At 37.9% G+C, this 21,886-nt stretch overlaps 2 protein-coding genes across 4 annotated transcripts in view; one reads left to right on the forward strand and one right to left on the reverse strand.

Moving 5' to 3' along the window:
- The window catches only part of ATG14 (autophagy related 14), a 47,870-nt gene that overhangs the window by 19,414 nt on the left and 6,570 nt on the right, over window positions 1-21,886 (forward strand). The window contains exons 3-10 of the mRNA XM_077122569.1: window positions 3,455-3,517; window positions 5,040-5,082; window positions 7,929-8,010; window positions 12,444-12,681; window positions 15,918-16,147; window positions 18,127-18,244; window positions 19,522-19,612; window positions 19,692-19,777. Of these exons, the coding sequence (XP_076978684.1) occupies window positions 3,455-3,517; window positions 5,040-5,082; window positions 7,929-8,010; window positions 12,444-12,681; window positions 15,918-16,147; window positions 18,127-18,244; window positions 19,522-19,612; window positions 19,692-19,777 (951 nt within the window). The remainder of the gene's footprint in view (window positions 1-3,454; window positions 3,518-5,039; window positions 5,083-7,928; window positions 8,011-12,443; window positions 12,682-15,917; window positions 16,148-18,126; window positions 18,245-19,521; window positions 19,613-19,691; window positions 19,778-21,886) is intronic.
- FBXO34 (F-box protein 34) overlaps window positions 3,454-21,886 on the reverse strand; it is a 154,617-nt gene continuing 136,184 nt past the window's right edge. Inside the window, exons 3-5 of one of the 3 annotated variants that reach the window (XR_013160217.1) lie at window positions 11,598-11,731; window positions 9,791-9,859; window positions 3,454-5,052 (exon numbers count right to left, since the gene is read on the reverse strand). The gene's annotated coding sequence lies outside the window, so the exon portion shown is untranslated. Of the gene's footprint in view, window positions 5,053-9,790; window positions 9,860-10,903; window positions 11,094-11,597; window positions 11,732-21,886 lie in introns of those variants that run through there. The other 2 variants (XR_013160218.1, XR_013160216.1) reach the window with 2 other exon arrangements.

Consider the following 21,886-nt stretch of genomic DNA (forward strand, 5'->3'; position numbering starts at 1 on the left):
ATTTAAAAAGTCAATACAAATATAAATATATAAAATATATTTAATTAAAAATAAAATAATTTAAAAATATATATATTTTAAAAGCCTACGCAAATGAGGAGTTTGCCAAACTGCACTTGCCACTTATTCCCAGAAGGTGGTGCTCCTGAGCCACCTCCTCCCCTTAAGCCTGTCCCTCCCTGACTGCAGCTGTGGACTGGGAAGATGGCGTGCATGGCGGGGGGGCAGGCTATTCCTGGTACACAGTGGTGGCATGGTCGGTCCCAGTGTGCAGGATGGGGGAGCTGATCATGGCACCTGGTAGATCTGCTTTTCACTGTGCCTGAGGTGACAGCTATTCACAGTGCCCCGCTGGGCGAATGCTCCCAGTGCCCAAGGGTGCAGTTTTCACAGTGGGCAGCTAGGCAAGCCTCTGGGCTCCCCACGGGTGCTGCCAGCTGCATAGCCAACAGTTGGGGCAGGCTGGAATGGAGGGATGATCAGTTCCCTCCGATCCACACCTCCCCATGCAGCACTGTCCATCCCCAGTGGGGGTCGTGGCTGATTAGACCCACTCTGCTCTCCCTGTCCCAATCCCCCTGCCTCTGTCCTCCTCAAGAAATGCTGAAGACCCTCTATGATCACTAACTCCCCCAGGACTGCAGTCCCGGTCATTTCCCGCCCCCCCTCCCCCCACCGTCTTGTTCTACAGAGCAGGGGTTGAGGCAGCCTACCCTACTCTGCCATCTTCCCAGGAGTCTTGTTTTGTTATAATTTACAGAGAAATGCAAATGTCTGGGATATATATGATAAGTTAATAGATGAATCTGTCTGCATTTCTTAGTAGGCAAGAAATGTTTCTTGATTTAGTTTCTGAGATTTCTGATTCTGTTTCATGTAGTTACAGTACCACTGTACTGGGTACTGCAGTGCTGCCAACAGAACTTTCCTCGATGATGGGCTGGTTCTCTGTCCTTACTGTCTAATATGGTAGTCACCAGCCACACGTGGTTATGGGATGTAGTTAGTATATAATTCTGTCATATAAAATTTCCTGGTTTGCTTTTTGTTTAATATGTTTATAGTTTTGGCTCCACAACTATGGTGTATGCTTTTTTTGTGGCTAGAGATGACGTCTTTTACTCCTGCTTTTGTTCCCTACCTTTAGCCAGCATGTACCAATAAATTGTATATTTTCAGTGACTGAAATGCTATTAAATGGTAGGGTTATGATAGAACCATTTTACCTCTTACGTTTAGAAGTAAATATCTTTGGGTATGTTTATATCTGATTATGGAAATTAATAGTATTGTAGTGATACTTATTTGACTAGATTATTTTAAGGAAGAGTTCTTTTAGGGCTGCTATGGTTCAGTTAAATTGTTTGTATTTAGACTAGAAATTCAGGAGGCCAAATATCTCAAATTGTCTTACGTTTTTTAAGATTACTAATATAGGTTATAGAATAGATCTCATGCTGGTTTTGTATAGATTAAGAAGGTCTTTGTGATGTTTGTGGCTTGTTTTTTATTTGCTTTTTGCTTGGTAGAGTAGATGTTTTTAAGATAAATAGTTTAAAAATAGTTAAGAAGTCATGATTATATTGTGGTTGGGAGTTTCCTATTTTCTTTTTCCTTCCTTTTTTTTTTTTAAATAAATCATTTGAGACAGATGCCTCAGTCCTGTGCTGTTCTTAATTATTTCTCCATTGACATCTTCAGGCTTAAATCTGTGCTTTTACCTTCTAATAATTTTATTCTTCCAGGACCCAATATTTATTTGCATTCTGCTTTGATGATAAAAGGGTCAGTACATCAGCAATTATAAATGTGTATGCGCCTCATAACAGAGCTTCAAAGTACACAGAAACAGAGCTTTAAAATACATAAAAGGTTAAGAATTATCTAACAGCCTTCTTCCAGTAATGAATAGAATTAGAGAAATTTAAGAAAGCCTTTAGAACATCATTGTCCAGTAGATATAATGCAAGCCACATATGTAAATTTAAATTTTCTAGTATCCTAATTTTAAAAAATAATAGATAAATTTAATTTTTGTTGTTGTTGTTTGCTGCATGGCGGTGTCACATTTCATTATTTTTCCCTGTGAGTATCCCATTATTGCAGCCCCATTTGTTGAATTTTATTTGTTTGGGTTTTTTGTTTTTTGGGGGGCGGGGGGGGGGGAGTGCATGGACCGAGAATTGAACCCAGGTCTCCCACATGGCAGGTGAGAATTCTATTACTGAACTACCCTTGCACCTCTAGGCCAATTTAATTTTAATGATGTATTTAATGCCACATATGCAAAAATATCATAAATATCAAAATCTGGTATAGTTTTATACTTATAGCACCTCTCAGTTTGACTAAGTCATATTTTAGATGCTCAGTAGCCATATGTGGGTAGAGGTGACCGTCTTAAACAGCCCTGATCTAGAAGGTCAAAATGACACTCAGCCAGTTGAAACTGACTGACAGTTAGAGAGCCCTGTCCCCAACGACCGGAGAATACACATTCCTTCACGTGCACATGGAACTTTCCCCGAGCAAAGCCCTGTACTAGGCCACGAAGCAATCAAGTCAAGATTGAAATGTCACCAGGTATGTGCTGTGACCATATCAGAATTAAATTAGAAATAAATGACAATATGTTAACTAGAGAAAGCCCCCATGTATCTGGAAATTAAACACTACACTTTAAAATAAGTTACTGGGTCAAAGAAGGGACCATATGGAAAATTAGAAATTTCAAACTAAATGTAAATGAAAATACACCAAATCAGAATTTGTAGGATGTCACAAAAGCAGTGCTTAGAGGGACATATATAACTTCATATCGTTATAAAAAAAAAAAAGAAAGGATTAATTATGGCAATCTGTGTCCACCTTAAACTGCAAAAAAATAATATAAAATAAAGAAACTGAACCCCAATTATGGTAGCAAGAAGAAAATGATAAGGGTAAGGGCAGAAAATTAACAAAGAATATTTCAGCACAATTCCTTTTCTTTTTGGTAACTTGTACTAAGTACCTTAGTACCCTGTAATGATTGGCAATAAAATTAATGAGAAAAATTGTGTTCCAAAAATTATAAGGAACTAATTTATAGGTGAGAGCAGTGTTAAATTAACTTCAGTAATTAAAATGATTTTTATAATGGAAGTTTCAAATTTCCCTGATTTCAAATTCACTTTAGTTTTCTTATGTGCCTGGTTTGGAAAATAATTTTACCTAGGGGAAAATTCTATAGACATTTTATAAACCTGTGAAACATTTTAAAGTTCAGAATTTGAGCGCAGACTTAACAAAATTATAAGCAGCTGTGTGCATCCCATTGTAAAGATGTGTATTTACTTTGAGGATAGTGACATTTCTAAATGAATCCGCAGAAGTGATCAGCTCTTAGGAATTTGCATAATTTCACTGAATTGAAAAAACGAGCATTTAAATGAAACTGAATTTTTCCCCATAGGTTTATTGACAAGAAGGAAAGGTTAAGCCGACTTAAGAGCAAGCAAGAAGAATTTCAAACACAGTGAGTTTTGTTTGCTTTTTAATTTGTGGAAGTTATCTTTTCACCATTTGGTTTAATTCAGTGCTGTGGTGTACAGATAGGTGAATTGCAACTTACTGACCTTAGGATAAAATCTCTTACAGTGTGGACAAGTTGAGAAGATTAGTACATTTGGGAGAAGTGAAAGTGGAGAAATAATCAAGTTTCTAGAAAATATTGGAAGCAGAGCCAGTGCCTGGTACGCAGTTAGCACTGAATGAATATTTAGATGGTTGACTCAAACCCCTGGCTCTGATCATTGGTGTCTGGTGCATAAGTCCAGGACAGTGGGTGTGACTAGATTTAAATTAGTGACACGTGACTCCCTTAGGACATCTCTGCTTCCATTTTCCTTTTTTCTTTTGTGTCTGTGTTTTACAGAGTGTGGTCTGCAGATCACCTACATCAGAATTAACTTACTAGGATAACGGTTAAAAATGCAGATTCTTGGAATCCTTTCCTTAGTTACTCCGATTCAGTAGAGCTGCTGAGGCCTTGGAATCTGCACTTTTAACAGGCCCTCCTGTTGAATCTCTCACTTTCTGGGGTTGAAAATTGCTGTCTTAATAGGACCTTCCGCCCTAGCCTGACCCAGGCGCTGTCCTGCTTGCACAACCCCGGTGTTTGCATCACTGTGCTTTTGTTCAGTTGTATCTTTGCCTCAGTGTTTTTCTGTTCTCTGCAAGTCCATCCCACCTCTCAAAGATGTTTAGGGGTCGTCGTCTCTGTGAAACCGTCCCGAATCCTGCCATCACAGAGCTTTCACCTCCTTTGGTGAAAGCAGTTGATGTCTGTGCCTCTGGTTCCCAGAATGTAATCTGGGCTTCTCAGGAGAGCCTGTGGTGGTCAGATAAATGCATACACGAGCAGATTCCATGTTCTGAGACATCTTATATTAGAGAAACCTGCTTAAATTTACTTAAACTTAGCAGTTTCTTACTCAGTTGCAGAAACTTTATTTTTCTCCCTCAGAGCACTTCATTCTATCGAATAAATTTTCAGAGATTGTGGATTGTGCCATTTATTTTGTCACCAAATAAATTTTCAATTATGAGTTCTCTTGTAACAATCATTATCATCATCATTAATTATGACTGATGGAAGTTGTATTTCTTTCTTTCTTTTTTTTTTTTTTTTTAACACGGGCAGGCATAAGGAATTGAACCCAGGCCTCTGGCATGGCAAGCGAGAACTCTGCCAGTGAGCCACTGTGGCCTGCCCGGAAGTTTTTTGTTATGACTTGAGTTATGGCTATTGTTGAAGTTTTACTGTGTATGTGTGTAGAAAAGCTCTGGGCAGCATTGAAAGTGCAATGGAAAGAAGGCAAAAAGTTGCAGAGAGCAGGGAATTTGGAAAGCATTCTAAATACTGTTAAGCCTTTGGTATTTCTAGCCAGCCATTTCTCAGAATTCCTTATTTTAGGCAGTTGTTGTTTTTACATTTTTTGAGCTTCACAAAATTTTGATATTTAAGAGCATATTTTCAATGTCTCTTCTCCTTTCAGTGTGATAAGAGCTCTGGAAGGAAAATGGATAACAGATCAGTTGGTAAGTTGCAAGAAGTATTTAAATTAATCTTTATATTTAAGGCTACATGATTTTAAATTGATAAAAGCGTTAAAAAGTCATTTTGAATTTAAATTTATTTTTGATCATTTTTGGCAGTCCTCTATTTAAATATATTTATAATATGGGCTTCTCAGATATTTCATCTAGAGACCAAAAACAGTATAGGCAATTAATTATGGAGTCACATAAAGGTTATTTATGAAGTCTGGTATCAACACAGAAATACTAGAATAGTGTGCTAATACTTTCACTATTATCATACTCACACAGTCTAGATGGATTAATGACTAAAATGCAAAAAGTAAACTGATAAATATTAGAAGATATGGGAGTGTATTTTTGTAGTCTTGGGGTGGAGAGGACCTTTACAAGCCATAAAGAAAAACATTTTAACAGACTTGACTGTATAAAAGTTACAAGGTTCTGTATAAACAAAATTAACATTTAAATAAACTGGGGGAAATGAGTACAATATATAGAAATAAGGAGTTAGATTGATAAGAGACGCTTTTATTCACTGCTGGTGGGAGTATACATTGACATGTTTGTTTTATGGACAGCTTTATTGTTTTTCTGAAAAGTGCACATGTGGCATGCCTAGTAATTTTCCTCCTAAGGAAATGTATACAGAGCAGAGATTTATGAACAGGAAATCACTGTCTGCAGAATGGGTGTTAAGTTACTATATAAAGAATCAAAATGTTTATCAGTGGGGGTGAGGTGGATAAAGTGTGAAAATGTATATCATTAAAAAGAATGTGGCAAATCGGAGGCGGGTGTTTGTTGGAGTTCTCTGCATTTCACATTAAAAATTAAAAAAAAAATAAAAAGAATGTGATCAATTTACAAATTGAATTGTATCAAAATGAATTGTCCAAGGCATATTTTTTTAATGAAAAAAAAACAAACTAAAAGCAGGCTAGTGGTATAAAATGGTTCCATTTGTGTGTGTGTTTTAAATATAAATATAGTTTTAAAAATCTGAAAATATATATAGCAAGCTTTAAGATTTCCTCCCGGTAAATGGGAGAGTCAGGTTGGCAATCACTTTTTCTTTTTTCTCTTCTGTGATTTTTTTTTTCTCACAACAAGCCTAATTCCTAATTTTTCATTAATATTTACTAAAAATATTTGTGATATAGGTAAGTTTAGCATCTGCTCTGAATGTTATGATAAACAAAATATATTATATGGAAAAAGACCGTGAATCCCATGAAAGAATCGTAAAAGAATCCCATTTCCATTTTTCCCAATTCTCTTTAATATTTGCTAGTTTGTCTGTCAGAAACTTCAATATTGATTCTTAAAGACTAATATCTCATTGATGGTTTATTTCTTAGTCTGTTTGTCCCTATTAATCTGTTTTCAGATGTCTCTGTGACCCCACTGGTGTGGTTAAAGCTTCACATATTGTAACGTCTCTGTTCTAGTCTGTATCTTATACTATCAGACTATCTGGACAAGTTTAAAACCAGGAGCTTTTTAACTTATCCACATTTATGGAGATTTCAGAGGAATTATAGAATAGATAATCATACTCTTTAGCTGCTAGATCCTGTTTTTACTTTATCCTTGATTCACTTTGGGGAAAGCTGTACCTGAGTGCTGATGATATGAAGGAAGAGGCAATTTCATGTTCTGGATGATTTTCTGGGGCTTCTCTGGAAGTTTATGTAAGCTGTGCACTTAAAAATGCTGATTCGTTGCAGTTTTTATTATATTAAGTATTTCCTTTTTTTTTGATGGAATGACATAATTTATTAATAAAGGCTTTCAAGCACTATAAATAGCCATTATTTATTATCTGTTTTCCTGGATTTCCCTGTAACTAGAAGGAAACTTATTATTTAAAATGGTAATAAATCTGAAATGAGTACTACCTCATTCTTCTTCAAATAGGAATCCGTAAAAAATTCTAAAGAAAGATTTCCATATTCTGCTTTAGTTTAAGATCCCAGAATCATTAACTCGAAGGGCAGGTTATAATTGAATTGAGAAGTGAAAAATTTTTTTTTTTTAATGATCATTCCATTCTTGGTATATAATCAATAACTCATGATATCATCACACAGTTGTATATTCATCACCATGATCATTTCTTAGAACATTTGTATCAATTCAGAAAAAGAAATAAAAAAAAAACTCATACATACCATACCCCTTACCCCTCCTCTCATTGACTGCTAGTATTTCCATCTACCCAATATATTTTAGCCTTTGTTTCCCCTATTTCTTTTTTCTATACCCCTTATTAAGTAATATCTCTTATTGTATAAGTGAGATAACACAGTGATGTTAATGTTCTCCTGAGCAGTCAGCACTAAATGTTTAGAGCAGTACTTTAACAGGACTTTCTCTGAGGCCGCAAATGTTCTCTATTTATGTTGTCCAGTACAGTAGCCACAAGCCATATGTGGTATTGAGCATTTGACATGTGGCCAGTATGATGACTGAGGAGCTACATTTTTAATTTTATGTAATTTCCATTGAGATTTTAATAGCTACACATGGCAGAAACTACATATTGGCCAGGGCAGGTTTAATGAATATCCTTCAACATTTTTCTCTTTGCTTATTGACACATGCAAGAAAAACTCTGAATTTCTCTTTCTCTCCTGATTTATTAGCACCTTCTGCATTGAACTAGAAAAACATTGAGTGTTCTTTTTTTAATCCACCGTAGCTACAAAAGCTGTAAGATAATTATATTGGTCTTTTCTTTATTATGTTTTCTAAGATATATCTGAAAATAAGTAGTGATCCCAGGTAAATCGTATTAATCATAAGAGACCAATTTTTGTGATATTTACTGCATTTTTTTTCAGAGATGGAAAATCATGTCCTGCAAGATGAGGATTGAACAACTGAAACAAACAATATGTAAAGGAAATGAAGAAATGAAGAAAAGTAAGTGATGCCCCCTAATATATAGATCCCCTAATAAAGGGCTCACATGGAATTTCACAGGATTAATAAGCTAAAGAGCCATATCAACATGATAAAAAGCTACTTAATTTACATATGTATATTTGCATGTATGTATATAAAAAGAGAACCAGGATAGGAGGACAATAGCAAGATTTTAAATGACAAATTTAAATGAAGTAAACTTGGAAAAGTTGAGACCTTGCCGTCCTCTTCTTGTAAATGACTTTAATAAGGAATTTTTTTTTATAAATACAAATATAGAGATCTAACATAACCTCCTACTTTTCTCAGTTAACACAATTAATGAACGTTTTCCATTTTGCCTTAGCTAATAGGAAGTCCAGAGTCTAACTCTTCACTCACTTGTGAAAATCAGCTAACTTCAAAAGTTCAAATATTGTTTTTTCTCCCTTCCAGGCTCTTGTACAAATTTTAATCTTGTGTTCATTTCACATTATATTTGTACACTTCATACTAATCATAGATGATTGACAAAAGTTAAGATAGATTCCTCTTAAACATCCCATATCCTTAGAAGTGCCCCACGTATTTCTGAAGTTTAAAGTTTAGAATGAGTCACCATCATACATTTTGATCCCCTTTCTTGACTACTCATTGCTTTTAGAAGCAAGTCTTTTATAGTAGGATGTGATGGTATAAAATCTTCCTTTTAAAATGTTTGTGCTAATAAAGGGCTTGTGTGGAGGTTCACATGATTAATAAACCAGAGGGGCAGGGAAGCCAGGTGAAGATGTTCTCACAACTGAGGATGAGTGAATATCTGCCAGATTTTATGTGCATCGTCCACAGACTTCTTTCAGTAGCGCTTTAGGAACTTGCCACCTAACATTTCGGTTCATCCTCCTTTCCCATCTCCCTATCACGTTCATACCAGAGATTTGCCACCAGGCCTCTGTGAACTTCCTGAAATATCTGGATTTATTGAACATGTGCATTTCTCTGATAAGCATATTTAAACTCTGATCCCTTTTAATGGGCTTCTAACTTCAAAATACAAAAACAACACCCACAGAAAATAAAAACACCATAACAGTGGTTTCCATCCCTAGCAAATCGTCAGTCACTTACCTTTTTAAAGTCTAGAGAGAATCCTAGGATTCATTCTGGATTTATGAAGTTAAAATTTCACAAATGGAGACTAGGTCAGTGGCTCTCAGACTATCTGTAGTGAAGAATCAGTTGTGTTTTTTGTTTGTTTGTTTATTTTTAATGGCCAATCTGTCATGAACTGGTGCTTTTGTAAAATACAGTAAAAACTACGTTTCAGGAAATTGATCACACACTAGGATGTTGTGGTAATACCAAATTGCTGTGAATTTCTGAACAGTCACTCTGTGTTTCTTTTGTGGTGAGCTGGTAATAGGTTGCAGCCATACCCATACTCTGAGTAGCATGGTTTTGGGTGTTTCTGATAACAGGATGGTAACCCCTGATCCTTAGAACAGAAATGTAGCCCAGTTCCTACCCTCTAGCCAGACAGACTAGAAGCTGTGCATGGACCTGAGCCCACAGAGCTTGTTACCCAAAAGTCTTTTTTTTCCCTACTTATTGTTGAAATATCATACACATTCAGGAAAGGGCACAAATTATAAACGTAGAGCCAGATGAATTATTTCTTCAGAATCTTAGGATTTAAGGTATTGTGATACAGGTGCACATAATACAGAATAATACCAATATATTATGTGACATGGTTAGGGAAATTAGGTTGTATGAAACTGCAGGGTAAATTACTTACCCAAAGACACTCAAGAAGCAAGAACAGATTACAGGAATAGCATCGGAATGTTTTGATGTTTAGGAGGAGCTGCATGGAGAGAAGGACGAGTTGAACTCTGAGTACTGACTGTACAATAAGTACAGGTTGGGTAACTCTGATGCTTTCCTGTGACCCGTAAAGGAATCATGATACGAGATTCAAAACTGTCCTAAAAGAAATCTGACTGTACGACTTGGCCATGACTGAACAGATTGATTTAAGCACTTGTAAAGAGTTCAGTCGAGGTCATGAAAGTGACTGAGCTTGCTGGAAAGTAAGTTTGGGATCGTACCCGAAGAATTAACCTTTAAGACATGCACATTGAGCAGGTGTGGTAAAGAGATGCATCCGAGGAAAAACAAAACTGTAAGAAATTTAATGCTGCAACTAAATCCTAGGTCCTCAGAAAAAGAGGGTGGGTTTCATCCACGGATGTTTGTCAGATAGATGCCTGTTATATTCTAGTCAAGAGGCAAGGCATCAGTTGAACCTGACATAAGAAGTTAAGAGCTATGTGCCATAGGCGCATGGTGGAGCATCCTGTTGAATGAAGAAAATTTGGAGATGTGGAAACCAGGAGCAGGAACATTCCTTGAGAGATGTTGATTTCAGCAGCATGGGATAACTGGGGAATGATGATTGGTTCAGCCCATCCATTTGTGTGTTTAAGTATTCCACCTCATGGAAAGGATTTGAGGAATCTAGTAACTGATCAAGACTAGAGGAAAGGGCATGCTGCAGGGAGCTGGGGGGTGTGCACCGATGTGGAGGTAGCCTCTGGGCTAAGGAGTTTGGTTTGTATTTGTTGAGAACCACTGAGCATTCAGGTCATGGATTTTGAAGACTGAGCCCACGGAGCAGGGCATAAAGGCTTAGAGTGGAGCCAAGATTGAGATAGGCTGATTTTTGGTGAGAGTAAACTAGGATTGTGATAGTGAGAATGAAAAGAAAAGTCTAGATGAAATCAAAGTCCAGCTGATGGAATTGGCCACCAAAGGATTAATTTTGGTCTTGGACAGAAATAATTGTGAAGTAAGGAACTGTTCTAGTTTGCTAGCTGCTGGAATGCAATACACCAGAGATGGATTGGCTTTTAATAAAAGGGGATTTATTTTGTTGGTTCTTCAGAGGAAAGGCAGCCAACTTTCCACTGAGGTTCTTTCTTACGTGGAAGGCACAAGATGGTCTCTGCTGGTCTTCTCTCCAGGCCCCTGGGTTCCAACAACTTTCCCCGGGGTGACTTCTTTCTGCATCTCCAAAGGCCTGGGCTGAGCTGCTAGTGCTGAGATGAGGAATGATGAGCTGCTTAGCAGTGCTACATTGCAATCTCCCATTTAAGCACCAGCCAATTAAGCCAAACGTCACTCATTGCAGCAGACACGCCTCCTAGCTGACTGCAGATGTAATTGGCAACAGATGAGGTTCACGCACCATTGGCTTATGTCCGCAGCAAAAAGACTAGGTATGCTCACCTGGCCAAGTTGACAACTGAATCTAACTAACACAGGAACCTATCTTAAAATGTATCAAGAGGAGGTTTTCTGGGAAAAATAATGAGCTTGGTTTTTAACTTGAGTTTGAGCCTCCAGAGTTCTAAGTGTGTGAGATTTTATAGCTTCTTTTTGCTACTGTAGTGAAGTTTAGTTACCATCCAGACCAAAACCTAAGGGAGTTCCACCAGAAGTACTTAAACCTGTTAGAACATGTGTATATGCTCTCCTGATTGTGTGGTCAGGCCTTTTCCCCTTGCTGTGCTTGACGTACTGGGCATCTCATAGGTGCTCACCTGGCGTGTGCTTCCTCCCAGCTGGCTGCTGCTCCGTGCCACTGGACCTTTGCAGAGCGCTTGGTCAATTTCTCTTGCCCATCCTTCTTATGCCTTGATTCTCTGTTGTCATCCAGGGCACACCTGGGAGGTTTCTAAGTAAAATCAGATGACCAATAAGTTTTTCCAAGCTTGAATTAGAAGATGCATCTATTGCAATCTATGGACTATAGTTAAGAGTAATATCTTAAAATTCTTTCATCACCAGTAACAAATTTACCACACCAATATACTATGGGTCAGTAATAGAGGGGGTAAGGGAAATGGGATGTTTTGGGTTTCTATTTATTTTTCTGGAGTAATGAAAATGTTTTAAAATTGATCATGGTGATGAATACACAAGTATGTGATGATTCTATGAAAAGTATGCATTGATTGTATACTTTGAATGGATTGTATTGGTATGTAAATGTATCTCAATAAAATTGCATTGAAAAAAACAAAACAGAACTTGAATTAGAACTGTCTTCTCTGCCAACCTGGCTATTCTCTGGGGAATACTTAGAAAGTCAGGTATTTCCTATGCAAAACTTGACCTTGACATTAGTTGAATGACTCCTTTTATTAACAGTGGTTACACATGGAGGTAAAGAGAGATTTTAATGGTGGTCCCCTATGCTTTATGTGAAATATATACTTGAACTAAACTCTCAGATTTCCAGTTAGTGAACATTATTTAGTTAGTTTTTTGAAGTTTTGCTTTCATTCTAGATTGCAGGGGAGACGCTTTACTTGTGGGGTGGGATTCTGCAGTATTGAAGAACTAATTGTAGAGATAGTTGTTGGATGTTATTTAATTTATTTTAGATTCTGAAGGCCTTCTCAAAACTAAGGAAAGGAATCAGAAGCTTTACAGTCGCGCACAGCGGCATCAAGAGAAAAAGGAGAAGATACAGAGACAGAATCGCAAACTTGGTGACTTGGTGGAAAAAAAAAACATGGACTTAAAGAGTCATTATGAGAGTCTGGCAAATCTTCGGCGATCCCATATATTAGAGCTCACGTCCGTCATTTTTCCCATCGAGGAAGTAAAGACTGGTGTGAGGTACAGTAAGCAATTCTTTTGACTCCTAGACTAGATCATATTCCAAATAGTGTTTTTCAGATGTGTCAGTGCCTCATTTAGTAAGCCTCGTTCTGGGACCCATATGCTTTCCTGGTAAGAAACCCAGGTCTTATCAGCTTCAGCAAATAGCACACACTGCACGAAGTTGGCAGGACATCCAGGGTGAAGGGTGGTGGCCCTGCAGAGGGGTGGTTCAAGGTTCACCAACCTGCCTCATGTCACAGGCTTGTGCACTTTTACAGAGCTTCCAGCTGGGCGCTGATGCACAGCCCCTGGCTGAGAACCATTTGATGGGTAAATGGGTAACAATCCCAGTTGGACTGTTTATTAGTTGTGTGACATGAGGCAGGTTGTTGGACCTTGAGTCTTTATTTCCTTGTCTACTAAATGGAGATAATAAACGCTTATTTCATTTATTGAGTAATTATGAGCTAATATTTAAGAAAACACCCTGGGCTCAAGGTCTGTCACATGTTGGGCCCCAGACCTTAACTTAGTGTTTTCCTGGTAACCATCCTTTATTTTAGTTGATTTTGAGCACTGAATGCTGTGGTTTTGCTTCTAGGCCATTGTGCCTTGATACCCTTGGGAGTCATTGGGTTGGGCAAGTCGGTGATTCCCCTCCTGGCTGATGATCTGAGTCACTTTTGAAAATACAGGTTCCAGACGACACACCCCAACCTTCCAGGGCATCTCATAATGCTTTTATGTTTTCAGACTTCCCCAGATGATTCAGATGATCAGCCAGGTTTGAAAACCACCACTTAAGTGTTAAGTTGCTTTCTCACGAACCTGTCCTAGCTGGTGATTTTCCTGTCTATCCTGGTGACTCTCACTTCTGGCACGTTTCACTAGAATATGACAGTGAAATACTCCAGTGAAATTGCTGGACTACTGCTAAATTTTGTAACTATTCTTTCCTACCTTTACTTCAGTCTGCTCTTTGTTCTACTGCCAGAGTTAACTTCCTAAAACCCTAAAAAAATCTGATTGTTTCTTCTGGCTTGGAAACCTGTTCTCTGGCTCTTTCAAAGTAATTTGTCATTAATAATATTTAGCAGATAGGGAAGAAAAGAGATTCAAAATAGAGCGGAATAGGAAGTTATAGCCCCCATGGGAATTTAGTGTGTGATAAGGGTGACATTTTGGACCAATGAGGAAAATTTGGTACATCAAAAAATTTGTATTAGAACAGCTGGCCAGCCCTTTGGAAAAAATTAAAAATGCTAAAAAAAGAAAATTATGCCAAGTGAAATTCTGATGGGTCAAAGATTGATGTATTAAAAATCTTTACAGTAGACAAAAACTAAGGCTGTGTTTCAGATGAAGGAGACTGAGGAAAGCAACAGCTAAATGTGCGGTGTGGTCCTGGACCTCAAAAGGAAATTAATTGGATAAATGGGAATAAGGTCTGTAGATTAGTTAATAGGATTGTAGTAATGCTAATTAGCTGATCTTGATCACTGTATTTTCCTGAACTGATAATTTGGAAAAGTTGAGTGAGTGAAATGCATACAGGAGATTTTTGTAGTATTCTTGCACTTTTTTCAAAATGCCAAAATTATTTCAAAATAAGGCCAAAATTATTTAAAAAATGAATGTGTCAAGGGAAACATATGTATAGTAAATATACTAGATGGGAAAACATGGACAAAAACTTTCTCTTCTACACTTGTGCTGTTTGAATCTTTTACCTTGAGTATATATTATTTTATACCACCTGTGAATTTTTTTGTTAAATTTTTACGTGATAACATATATACAGCATAACATTTAACCAATTTTAAGTATACAAGTCAGTGGTGCCAATTAGATTAATTTCTGTTTGTTTGCTTTTTTGTTTTTAAGCAGGTGGTTTTGTAGTTATCCCTATAATGAGATTTCTTCTTTGTTTGCATTTCTCTGAACTCCTTGAGTGAGAAGAGGAAGAAGCAGAGATACTGCAGGCTTATAGAGTTAGCCATAATACCTCCACTCACAGTCTTATCTGTGACTGCCAGCAGGAGTTATCTCTGTGTGTGTTATGGCAGAAGGAAAAAGGATTTGGAACCCGCTGGTCAAGAGGACAGTATCTAAACTTAGTGATACCCGGCAGGCCTTTTCCACTCTGCCCGCTTCTAACTAGTTCTCCAGGACCATCTTTTGGACCTTCTCCTGCTGCACCTACCACACCAGCCACGCTAAACATCTCTATTCCCCAAACGCACTGTGCTGTTTCCCGTCATGCATTTGCGCCTGCGGTGACTTGTCATTCTGCATTCCTATTCCACACTTCAGACCCAACAGTTTTGAAACTGTGGTTCATGATCCACTAGGGGCCCATGAGATCTATTCAGGGATCCATGGAATGAAAACTATTTTTCTGATAATACTAAGACACTATTTTCCTTTTTCAATGGGTTGACACTTGCACTGGTGGCTCACAAGCCTCTGGTGGCTTGACACAAATCACCAGTAGCACCCAGCTGTACTAGTCATATTTTCCACCTCCACATACTCACAGGTTTAAAAAAAAAAAAAGGTCTTGAAAGGGCAATGAAAATGATTAATTCTATTAAATGTTGACCCTGTGGCACATGTCTTTTTAGTGAACTGTGATGAAATGGGAAGTATGCATGAAGTACTTTGCCACATACCAAAGTACCATGGTTGGTGCAAGGAAAAGCACTTGAATGATGGCGCTGCGAGATGAGCTACATTTTTTCATGGAACACTAATACTGACAGTTTTGGGTACTAAAGAGATTTGCAAAAAACAATGCCAACCTTCACTGATTTTTTTTATTTTTGAAAAAGATAAATATTTTCATTAAAAATGTGCTGTGTTAACATGTAACGGGCTCATTGTTATTTTTGAGTGATTGAATAAATGCTTTAAATTTTTCTCAGTTTTAATTTCTAATACAGTAAATATTGATAGATCTAAGCCATGTAAACAAAAGCTCTTTGGGGCCATCAAAAAATTTTAAGCACGGGAAGGGTTCTTGCTGACAGCTCGAGAACCTAATAACTGTGGGCCCTGGCTCCTTGGTGCTTCTTCCTCACACCTATGCAGCCTTCTGTGCCCTCAGCTCTCATAGCGTTCGCTGTATGTGTGTTCCAGCTAAGTTCCTGGGCTCACGTGTGGCTTTTTAATGTTCTGGCGTTTCTGGCAAGTATATTGCGTGCCCTCAAGTAACAGTCTCCTGAAATCCCTGTGCATCTTCTGATTTTTAGAGATCCTGCTGACGTGTCTTCAGAAAGTGACAGCGCCATGACCTCCAGCACCGTCAGCAAGCTTGCGGAAGCCCGGAGGACCACTTACCTCTCGGGGAGGTGGGTCTGTGATGACCACAACGGGGACACCAGCATCAGCATTACTGGGCCTTGGATTAGTCTCCCGAACAATGGGGACTACTCTGCCTACTACAATTGGGTGGAAGAGAAGAAAACAACACAGGGGCCTGGTAAGAAGCAAAACTTCTTTAAAAACTTGTGTGTGTGAGTGTATGCGCGTGTGCCTTTTCTTGTTTTTTAAAATCCAGATAAATTCACATAATATAAATTTAATCATTTTAAAGTATACAATTTTGTGGCATTTGGTACATTTACAGTGTTGTTCAACCATCAGCTTTACCTGGTTCTAGAACTTCTGCATCACCGTAAAAGGGAGCCCTGTACCATGAAGCAGTCACCCTTCATTTCCCCCAGCCCATGGCAACCGTGAATCTTCTTTCTGTCTCTAGGGATTTCCTGTTTTGGATATTTCATAAAAGTAGAATCATAAAACTGTGTGACCTTTGGTGTCTGACTTCTTTCACATTCTTTCATAATATTTTGGAAGTTCACCCATGTTGTATCATGTATCAGAGCTTTGTTACTTTTTTGTAATTAAAATTTTTCATTTTGGAATAATTTCAAACTTAAAGGACAGTTGCAAAAACAGTACAAAACCTATACAGAGAACTCCAGATGCTTCCTACACAGATACCCAGATCCACCAATTTTTATCATTTTGCACCATTTGTTGTATCAGTCTATCTGTCTGTCTATCCATCCACTTTTATTGTTTTTCTTTATGACTGGATAACATTCCATTGTATGGTTATAAAGCAGACTTTGTTTATGCATTCAGCAGTTGGACTGGAAAAGTACATTTTTTTTTTTTAGATGTTTCACCTTTTGGAGGTTAATATTGCTTTATTTTTATAAAAAGGCCTTGCTATTTAAGGAAGTGTATTTAGTCCGTTGAATTCCATTTTTATTTTACAACTTTGTAAAGAAATTGTTTTAGCAGTCCTAAATGGAGATTAAAATTTGCCAATAGCAAAACCCTTTAAAACTGCTGCAATTTCTCTTGGTGATAGAGAAAGATTATTCACGTAAAGTCATTGAGTGAACTGTGAGCATGTGCTTTGATCATGCACACTGCTGGGCACCAGTGATACAAAAGGGACTGAAACAGGTCTTCTGTCAGGGGAAGGGCTGGAAACAAGTAAATGATCAGCATACCCACATGCACAGTTGGGACTATGGAAGGAATCAGCAGCATTGTGGCAGGCAGGGCTTCAGAAAAAGCCGCTTCTTTTCCATAAAAAGTAGACAAGGGAGGCCTCTGAGCAGGAGACATTTAAATTGGGTGTAAATTGTTCTGTTAATACATTAAGCTACATCCTCTGATCCAGAGTAGTTCAGGTTTTAATTTCATTTATGCTACAGTGGCCTATCCTACAGAGGCCCATTTATTTATTTTTTATTTTAATTTTTTTTAGCATGGGCAGGCACCAGGAATTGAACCTAGGTTTCTGGCATGGCAGGCAGGAACTCTGCCGCTAAGCCATCATGGCCTGCCGCCCCCCCACCCCCTTTTTCTTTTAACCTTTCTATTGTGAAATGTATATGCAAAGAAAAAAATACAAAGCAATAATTTTCATAATGTATTTCTACAAGTAGTTACAGAACAGATTTTAGAGCTTGTTAGAGTTTACCATTCCACTATTTAGATTTTTCCTTCTAGCTGCTCCAAAACACTGGAGGCTAGAAGAAATATCAATATAGTGATTGAGCACTCAACTTGTTTGTTAAATCCTATTTTCTCTGTTATAACTCCTCCTTCTCCTTTGATCCTTCTCCCAGTCTATAGGGATCGTTTGGCAATGTCCATTCTGACTTTTTGATGTTGAGAAGGGGTGTCATAAGTAGCTGATAATCTTGGAGAGGCTGATGTAGGCCCATTCACTTTTATTATATTCCACTTAGCATAAAACATAAATTATGAAAACATCCTTGGCCTTGGAGTTTTTATGAACGAGGAATAAAACTGAACCATCCATAATATGAAAAAATATAAATGATAAAATCTGTGTTTATGGATAATTGAAGATAGAAGATAGTTTCTTTTGAAATTAAAGGTATTTTGCGTATGATTGTTGTTTTTATATTTTAGACATGGAACATAATAATCCCGCTTATACAATCAGTGCTGCACTGTGCTATGCAACTCAGCTGGTCAATATTTTATCACATATACTCGATGTAAATCTTCCCCAAAAACTGTGTAACAGGCAAGTAATCAATGTGGTGATGTTATGTTTATCTTATTTAACTTAAGTTTCTGCTGTGTTCTTATGTGTTCTAATTAAACCAAAACAAGAATTTAAAAGTATAATCAAAGCAGAAAAAGTTTGACTGTGAAACGTTGAGATTAATTTTATAATCCTCAAATGCAAAATCTGTTTCCTCATCTTCTTAAGTCTGAAAAAAACAGAGAGTGTTTCTCCTGCTAGAAAAAATAATAATTGGAGAAACTCGGATATTCAGAGTATGCTGTAGGTCCTCATATATGAGACCTGGGATCAATTATAAGAATTGTATTGTATATATGTGGGTTTGTTTAAAAAGTAAGTTAGCATGGTTTAAAATTCTAAAACTTTCTAAAAGAGGTTTATAATTTACCCAGTTCTCATTAAAATCTCCCTACCCCCCTCCATTTCAAGCAAATATGAATATGTTTCATTACCTTTGCCCCCTTCTTTACACAAAAGCTAGCATATTATACTAAGGTATTTTCACCTTGCTTTTTAGAATTTTATTTATTTAATGAATATTTATTGAGCATCTGCTACGTGCAGGTACTGTGGTAAGCAAACCGTAGGGCTTACATCTTACTGAGGGCGCAAATAATAAGCAACTAAATACACAGTGCCATATGGGGCTCAGTGTTACATAACACTGAGAATATTAAAACAGGGCAAGAGAAAGGGAACGTGGAGCAGGAAAGGGTTGTTGTGTTGGGGTGGGCAGCTGGGTGGCCATATATAAAGCTAAAGGGAGGAAGGAAACAAGCGATGCAGACCCCTAGGGAAAGAGGCTCCAGGCAAAGGGGATGACAAGTGCAAAGCTCTATGGAAGAGACGGCAGGGCAGGGCCACTGTGAGCCTTCTCTGTCCTTCTGCATAAGGCACATGGCCACAGAGTTTTCCTTGGTATAAATACTAAGATCTGACCAATCCCCATTAGTGCTTCAAGGAGTAATCTTGTATATTTGTCAAGTCATGAGTGTGCAAGTATTTGTGTAGGATAAGTTCCCAGAAGTGGAATTAGTCAGACGGTATATATGCATTTGTAATTTATGGAGATGGAGTAAAATTGTTCTCCTTAAGGGTAATCATACTCATTCTTAGGAAGTTTCTGTTTATGTGTCATTTATTCAGAGGTTAGGACCCGGGTAGGCTTTCTCCTGAACTATAGTATAAAGCATACTCTTTGCAAAATGAACATTTTAATATATAATTTCCTCAACAAATATAACACCTTTATAAATAGTATGTTTACTTTACAGTGAATTTTGTGGGGAAAATCTCAGCAGACAGAAATTTACTCGAGCAGTGAAGAAATTGAATGCAAATATCCTTTACCTTTGCTTTTCTCAGGTATGGAAAACATACTGTGAAGTGATGTTTAGTTTGATACACAGTTTGAAAATATTAATCAATTCTTTGCATTTTCTAGCATGTAAATTTAGATCAATTACAACCGCTGCATACCCTCAGGAATCTAATGTACCTGGTCAGCCCAAACTCTGAACACCTAGGCAGGTAAGAAGGATATTTGTTGCTTTTCTCTAAATGTTCTTTCTGTGATCACTTTTTTTAATTAACTTTTTTTTATTGTATAATATCACATATATACAAAGCAAAGGAAGAAAAAAGCAATAGTTTTCAAGGCACTCTTGAACAAGTAGTTACAGGACAGATCCCAGAGTTTGTCATGGCTGTGTGGTTATTTTTAATTAGAATTGTTGTACTTGTTGGCCTAGTACAGGGGCCCATTTCCCAATCCCAAACTCTCCAAAAAGAACAAAAATAATGCAGTTCCATACAGAAGAAAAAATAGCTAATCATATTTGAATTTTAGTTTTCCTTACATAATAATTTTTCAGAGAATTAATATCAAATAGGTAAACACCTAAAATGGAATAGAAGAACACAGTATTCCTAGAGCAGGGAATTCTCTTCCTGTCCCTGAGGACCAAAGGCTACTTCTTTTAGCCCACACGTGTTTCTGCTCTACCTCTGCCTGGTAGATCTGTCCTCATCCTGTCTCTTGAACACTTTCTTTTGCGCCTGCTCATTCCCTGCCCACTGTGATAATCCTTCATCACAGTTTTGCTTCTCACTGAGTCAGTCTGGTCCCCATTGGTTGGACAGTGTCTTAGAAGTTTAGGGGATGAATTTGTTTGAAACGTACTAAAATCTAGACAGTCTAAAGGAAACTTTCGAATCAGTCAAGCAGCATGGTAGGAAACCAGGCACAGATTCAAACAGGCAATTGAAACTCAGAAATGCCAGTGGCCAGTATCCACAACAAAAAAATGTTCATCCTCAGTCAAGAGTAAAGAAATGTAATTCAAAACAGGTTTCCGGTTTTCAACCATCAGTTTGGCAAAAATGGAGGGATTGATGACATCCAGTGCTAGCGGTTGTTTAAGGAAATAGGGCTCTCTTATTACAAGGTATGATGTAGTATAAGTTGTTGGGAAGCCAATCTGGAGGGTTTTCTTGCTCTGAACTGGCTGTGCCATTTCCAGTGCTTGTCCTGCCTGCAGAAGTACACGCACGCACACCTGTGCCCGGGCCTGAGCCTGGCTGTAGGCGACGTCTGTGGTCTGTGGGCCAAGAGGTCAGGGCTGGGCAGAGTGAGCACAGCTGGGGGTTCAGAATCTGAGACAGGACAAGGTACAGAGAACTAGGGATAAAGAAGTGAAACTGGTCCTAGGGCAGAGCTCTCTAGTCCTCTTATCCTCTTCTAAAAATGAATTCTTTGGGTTAGAGTGCTAGATCCACAGGTGTGAGGGTGGGGGAGGGAATTGAAGCTAAAAGAAGAGCTTCAAATGTACCCTTTTCCATACCTGCCTTACCCAGAATCAGAGTTTCAGGAAGATTATTTATGGAACCTGGGTAGGACTTCCTGTTTCCATTCAGACCAGCTGAACTGTTGGATCCCATCCTGAATCCAAACTTACAAAACAGTTGAAAAAATAAATACAAAGACTCATATATCCTTTCCCAGATTCTCCTACTGCTAATGTTTTACCCCATTTGCTTTATCATTTGCACATTTTGTCTCCAAATATACACACATACTCACCCAAATAATTTTTTCTGAATCCTGTGGAGATAAGTTATGTACACCATGACTGTTAACCCCTAAATACTTGAGTGTATGCTTCCGAAAAATAAGGTTATTCTCTTACTTAACCATATAGGAAAATTATCAACTTCAGTAAACTTCACATTGGTACAATAATTGTAACCTACTTCCCATGTTCAGAGTTTGTCAGTGGACCTGATACTGTGCTTTCTAGCATTTTTCCCCCCCTCCAGTGCAAGGTAGAATACTGTCTGGAGTCAGGTATTGCATTTAGTTGTCAGGTCTGTTTAGCCTCCTTTAAGTCTTGGAACATTTTCCATAGCTTAGTTTGTCTTTTACGACAGTAAAATTTTAAAGTATACAGCTTCCCTCTCTCCCTGCTCTTAAGTAGAGTGTTCTTTTGGGGCTTGCCAGGTGTTTCCTTGCTAAGATTCAGGCTGTGCCCTCTAGGCCAGAATACTGCACATGAGGGGATGGCTCCTTCTTCAGGGCGTCTCATCTGGGGCGCAGTGTCCATCTGCCCCACTGGTACTGTTCGTTTGGTCACCTCTGCA

This window comes from Tamandua tetradactyla, chromosome 12 (genome assembly GCF_023851605.1).
Source record: "Tamandua tetradactyla isolate mTamTet1 chromosome 12, mTamTet1.pri, whole genome shotgun sequence".
In the NCBI taxonomy this organism is placed as follows: Eukaryota; Metazoa; Chordata; class Mammalia; order Pilosa; family Myrmecophagidae; genus Tamandua; species Tamandua tetradactyla.